At 41.1% G+C, this 6,000-nt stretch overlaps 1 protein-coding gene across 2 annotated transcripts; it reads left to right on the top strand.

Annotated features, from left to right (window-relative positions):
- Positions 1 to 2,512: 2,512 nt before the first annotated feature.
- On the top strand, positions 2,513 to 5,893 carry prkrip1 (PRKR interacting protein 1). 2 transcript variants are annotated; one of them, XM_035432355.1, is made up of 6 exons: positions 2,520 to 2,680; positions 2,906 to 2,984; positions 3,435 to 3,535; positions 4,278 to 4,363; positions 4,661 to 4,725; positions 5,338 to 5,893. In XM_035432355.1, exons 1-6 carry the CDS (start codon positions 2,540 to 2,542, stop codon positions 5,433 to 5,435), a joined length of 570 nt encoding a protein of 189 aa, XP_035288246.1. In that variant the 5' UTR covers positions 2,520 to 2,539; the 3' UTR covers positions 5,436 to 5,893. The 2 variants fall into 2 exon arrangements, with proteins under 2 accessions (XP_035288247.1, XP_035288246.1); XM_035432356.1 differs by lacking the exon at positions 5,338 to 5,893 and having other exon boundaries at positions 2,513 to 2,680; positions 4,597 to 4,729.
- The last annotated feature ends 107 nt before the right edge of the window (positions 5,894 to 6,000 follow it).

Raw genomic sequence — 6,000 nt, 5'->3', positions numbered from 1 at the left:
TGACTAAAAATGAACTCATGTTCATTTAAACGGACACGATGACTGATGATGACTGGTTTAACCAGGCCGTATTACGGTCAAACACAGTTGGCTACTCGTATATACAATAGCAATTTGTGCATTCTGAGAGAGACAAATTCATGTCAGTTTCTTTGACAGCAACATAATTGTGTACACTGCACTCGACCGGAATTCTCTTTTCCTGTGATCTCATGCATGGCATTCAAAAACAATGAAATAACGTTCCTTCGATCCGTTTCCCACTGCCTCACATTGGAATGACCTTATAAACCTCTGGAATTCGTACCCTGCTTACGATGAGGAGCCAGTAGAAGCCGGTAAAATGGTCTGAGGTGATTGATTGCAGCGGCCTTCAACCTCCTTGAAGCTGGGCTTATCGTGCGGCTCTTAATCCTGTCACTGAGCTCTGAAACATTGTCTGACATTTTTAATAGTTCTGAGGTGTATTTGATCTGTTAGGGAAGGCCAGTCAGTTTGCAATTGCCTTTCTTTGAGGACAAAAAAACAGGCCTGGGTTTGTTGTTTAATAACCCCTAAAATATTCGAATTAGACATCTGTGCCCCACTGGTTTGTCTCAGGCTGGGTTTTGGGGGGGGGGGGGGGAGTGTTGGCACATTGTCCAAGGATCTTCATTAAACAGATTAAATTCAAATTGTCAGGGGAAGGTGTTTACACACATATGCCTGTGGTTTAATGCGAAGGTCAACTGAAAGTCACCACGTGGAGAAGAGATGTGCCGTGGCTCGTCTAGATGCTCATCCTCCTTTGATCTTACACCAGAGTCTAATATGCAGGGTGGTGCAGTGGAGACAGAAATGAACACTGCAAAGCTGAAGAAGGGAAGGGAGTGGGAGGGGGGGGGGGGGGGGGGGGTCGATGTCAAACCTACTGGGCCCTATCAAATTCACAAAAGATACTGAATCCCCCCTCCCACCCTTTCATGACAGGACCATTAACGATGCCTCGTAATTTCTAGAAGACGTGAGCGACCTGTGCGCTCTGTGACTACACCCCATTGGAAACAATGTGGTGGAGTGCTTGCCCATGCATGACTATTCTCTGGTCTCGGTTTCACTTTAGTGTGCTGAACTATATTAGTCATGCCTTTCCTCGTATGGCACGGTGCTGCTCATTTTAATGGGATTCAATGAAATCACACACAAATAAATGAGAAATGGGCTTAGTACCCCATAAAAAGAGAAAGACGTAGCAGTGGAGCATTCCTGAGATTACAGTGCAGACGGTTAGAGGCTGCATTCGTTTCAACAAAAAGCTGCCAGCGCTTATTAAGACATGTAGCAGCATTAATGAAGGCAGCCCGCGGAAATATCCAGCTGGCTTGGACAGGATCTAGAGGAGAAACACACCCCATTCCGCCCAGTCTCCCCTCATCCACACATGTCCACACACATGACCACACATACACACAAACACACACCCACACACATACATGCACAAACCCTCACACAAAGAAACACAAACACATGCACACACACACATACTCGCACAAACCCTCACACACAGAAACACACACACATGGTCACACACACAACCCTCACACACAGAAACACACACATGCACACACATACACGCACAAACCCTCACACACAGAAACACACACACATGCACACACACAAACCCTCACACACAGAAACACACACCCATACACCTACAGTACACACACACACACACATGCACAAATCTCTTTCTCTCTCTCTCTCTCTCTCTCTCTCTCTCACACACACACACACATACACACACATTTTCTTTCTGTTTTCTGTTTATGAGTCTGCCTGTAGGGGTTCTGCCTTGCCTACATGTGTATGTATGTGCACATATGTGCAGAAGTGTATGCACATGAGGAGTGATGGTTTGTCTGCTTAAATCCATGTGAGTGCCAGCTTTTCTGGTCTGTGCATGGCCAACAAGGAAAAGGATAATGCAGAAAAAATGTTCAGACTTTGGGATATAAATAAGATTTGGGAACAGATATGCATGCATTTTACATAAAAATGTAACAAAATATACGTTTGTGTTTGGAATTTATTTCTTCTGCACAATTTGATGAAGAAGTGTCCCAATTTTATTTTTATATGCCCGAAGTAGGTTTTTTTTTTTTTTTGCTTTTGATTATTTTGCTAAATTTTATTTTATGGGGTCCATATTTTCAAAACATGAAATGTTGATATATTCGGGGTCATTTGCATTTAATTTCAATTAAATTCAACCACTGATTAGATGTAAATGTTTGTCGATGAAACTGAGATACATGCAGGTATAATTAAGCGATATCCTTACTAAACTAATATAACTGAACGGAATTTCATTTAATTTCGTTTGATATCAATACAACGAAGTCCTAACTTGATTGTCAAAAGTAGGTTGTCTTAGAAGATAATTTTAAAATCTTTGGCGAACTTGACGTTTGCGCATGACTGCAGTAAGTACGCCACAACTATTGGCGGCGGTAGCACAGCGCAGAAGCGAAACAAACATTTTCTCGAACGTTGTTTGTCTATGAGTTTGAAAATGGCGGCTCCTAAAGAGAAAGATGGTCGGCCGGGGAAACCTGCGGGGAAGGAATCACAACCCTTAATAATAGCCAAAACCCCGGCCGAGGAGCAGCGGCTAAAGTTGGAGAGGTTAATGCGAAACCCTGTGAGTGTGTAGTACGATCTATATGTTATTGCTCTCACGTGTGTTCTGTCAGCCGGTTCACTCGCTGGTACTGCTAACTGCTTTGGTAGCTAAAAAAGAACGACCACTTAATAGTGCATACATAGGGGACTTAACTGTCTTTATAGAGCGTTAAATTACTAATACTCGGAACACGTGTGCGAACAATCTATTGTAAGAACTCTCTCGAACTGGTTATTTACCCAGGACAAACCTGCGCCCGTGCCTGAACGACCGAAAGAATGGAACCCTCGTGCCCCACCGGAGTTTGTGCGGGATGTAATGGGTACGGTTACCTAATAAAGTCTTTCACCGTATTCACACTTGCTTGTCCCTTCTAATAATTTGTGAATTTATTGTCCAAGATTTTGTGATTTGCTTGTTGTCATCTGTTAGATGTTCTACTAGATTGCCTGCTAGCCACTAATGTAACCTCTAACGTTTGTGACGAATAATATACACTAATAAGGAGAAACTACTATGACTGTAAAGCTATGTCCATTGCATTTTTCTGTGTGTTAACTAATTTCATATTAGAGTCTGTTAGAGTTATGTGTGGAGTACCTTTCTTGATCATGCACAGAACGTCAGTGGACCACATTTGACCCAGCAGTTTGCAAGTTACAAGTCCAGGCTCAGCTAATACCTTACTGCTGTTGTCGTTAGCCATGCTTTTGTTCTGTTGTACATGCCATTTTTAAGATGTGGCTGTGCCTTGTCTAAATGTTGCTCTTAGGCTCCAGTGCAGGGGCTGGTAGCGGAGAGTTCCATGTGTACAGACACCTTCGTCGTCGAGAGTATCAGCGACAGGACTTTCTTGACCGGATGACTGAAAAGGTACACGTATATCCCTGGATGTAAATGAAGAAGTTCCTCTCGTGTGCGAATGAATTGTCTGGTTGTGGGCCCATATTTTTGATGTCATCCCATGTCAGTGCGTGGGCTGATAGCTGAGTAACACAAGCCCTTTGCACCAACCTAATGCTTCTGGTCTCGCTATGCACTGCCTGTAAAATAACGGGTGTTGTGGGAAAGCTATCAGCAACACTCAAAGATTGGCAAGCCAGTTGAATAATAATAATGTTGGAACAGTTAAGCGGCGCAGTGGGAATCATACTGGCAAACCAGAATGACCACATAATAAAACACAAGAAAACAATTGCCCAGATATATTTTACTACTCTCAGGCCTTCCTTGGCTCTCTAACTTGTACCTTGATTCCCTGACGTGCATAAAAGGCAGGGAGGCTTTCAGCATATGCAAATCTTATTAATGTACCAGAAAATTTAGCAAAACCTAAGACCTCTCACTTTTACAGTGATGGTCTGAAGATCAGTTGCAAAATCGCTAGCATTTTGGACATTGGGTGTAGATTACACCACCTGGTCCTAGGTGGCGCCACCTGTTTTCTGGCACGATCTCTCAGGTGCTCACTGTCTCATGCTCAAGAGCTTCACTGAATTTTAACTATGTTCTTTATCGACTGTGTGCAAATGGGTCAATTGAATATTGGAAATTTTGAAACATGTTCTTGTAGTCTCATAGGTCCTTGTTTGTTTTGTCCATTGAATTTTTATAGCAAAGGCTTGATTATGAATATCAGGATAAACTACTGGAGAATCAAAGACAAGCTGAGGAAAGGACAGCTAAACGAAAGAAGAAGAGGTATGTATTTAATTTAATTTTTTGGTGAGGAAGGGATAGTACTTAATAGTTTGGCATTTCTTTCATTAAAATATTGGTTGTTTCGTTATACTGTTAAATATACTGAGTGTTTTTACTACTTTGGCCACTAGAGTTCGCTCTGTACGTACATTCATGCTGCTTGTGTTTCAGTCTGTCAGCTCTGACTGATTTTTCCCTCCCTGTTTCTTAATCATCCATTTTGTTGAGAAAAGCCTTTGGAATAGTTTGAAGCCTTGGCCTGATACACTATGTTTTGAAATCAAATGGCCTTTCTAGGGAAAAGCTGAAGCAAAAGAAGCTGATGGCAAAGAAAGTCAAAGTGGAGAGTGAGACTGCAGAAGGTAAATTCTTTTCACTCTGGGTTTTCCAACAAAAACATTCTGGGATTCACAGTATTACTGTTACTGTTGTTAGAACTTTTCACTTTTTGCATTTTCAGTGATTGACTGTTTTAGTTTAGACCAAACAATTTTGGCATGAGGTTTGTTGTGGGCGTTAGGGCTGGGCAATATATCGATATTATATTGATATTGTGATATGAGACTACATATCGTCTGGGATTTTGTATATCGTAATATCGTGATATGGCATAAGTGTTGTCTTTTCCTGGTTTCAAAGGCAGCATTACAGTGAAGTGATGTAATTTTATGAACTTACCTGACTGTTCTAGCTGTTCTATTATTTGCCTTTACCCACTTAGTTATTACATAGGCATTACTGATGATTATTTGTCAAAAATCTCATTGTGTAATTTTGTGAAAGTACCAATAGTCATCCCCACAATATCATCACAATATCGATATCGAGGTATTTGGTCAAAAATATTGTGATATTTGATTTTGTCCATATCGCCAGCCCTAGTGGGCGTAAGTGTTCATTGTTACTGAGAGGACAAGTAATTAATTGGGTTATTATATATTATATAATCAGCCTTGGTTGTGTCTCTTCTTCAGATAATAATGAGTCAGCCTCCAGCAGCGATAAGGAGGAGCCAGATCATGAGGCTGAGGATGATGCTGATGTTCCCAGCTTTGTCATGGGAAAGAGGTGACACCGTGGTCCTCTGGTCTACACCAACCGCAAGGAAGAGGTTCTGATCGGGCACTCGCTGGGGGTCATTGGACCTGTGTCGCAGCATTTGGGGACATAACCAGCCTGAATGGGTTTGATGTACTGACAGGCTTGAAAAGACTTTGCCTTCTTTAAAAGGTGTTTAAAGATTTGCTCTGCCGAAATGATTTTCGTACCCGCTAGAACTTTAGGGTAGGGCTCCTTGACACAAAATTACTTTTACTAGACTGAAAGAAAACATTTTGTGTTAGTAATTTGTAACATTTAGGTTTGTTCGGTGTTAAATATTCCCAGTGAATTTGACTATTATTTGTCTTTAATTTGTGTGAAATAATGCCTGGCATACTAGCACCCAAATTTCTGGGTGCTCATTCCTATACTTTTCACCTTGTTATTTGGATTTTTAATAAAATAAAAAAATGAAGTATTTTCAATTTTTTTACTTGCAGTAATTTTCTAAATGCTTTTTTCCCTTTTTCTCACAAATTTAGAATGTCAAATTATTGCTCAAGCTCCAACGTTCATTGTTGGATTTTTGATTCAGG

Source organism: Anguilla anguilla, chromosome 9 (genome assembly GCF_013347855.1).
Source record: "Anguilla anguilla isolate fAngAng1 chromosome 9, fAngAng1.pri, whole genome shotgun sequence".
Lineage (NCBI taxonomy): Eukaryota > Metazoa > Chordata > Actinopteri > Anguilliformes > Anguillidae > Anguilla > Anguilla anguilla.
This window is presented reverse-complemented; position numbering and strand designations above follow the sequence as displayed.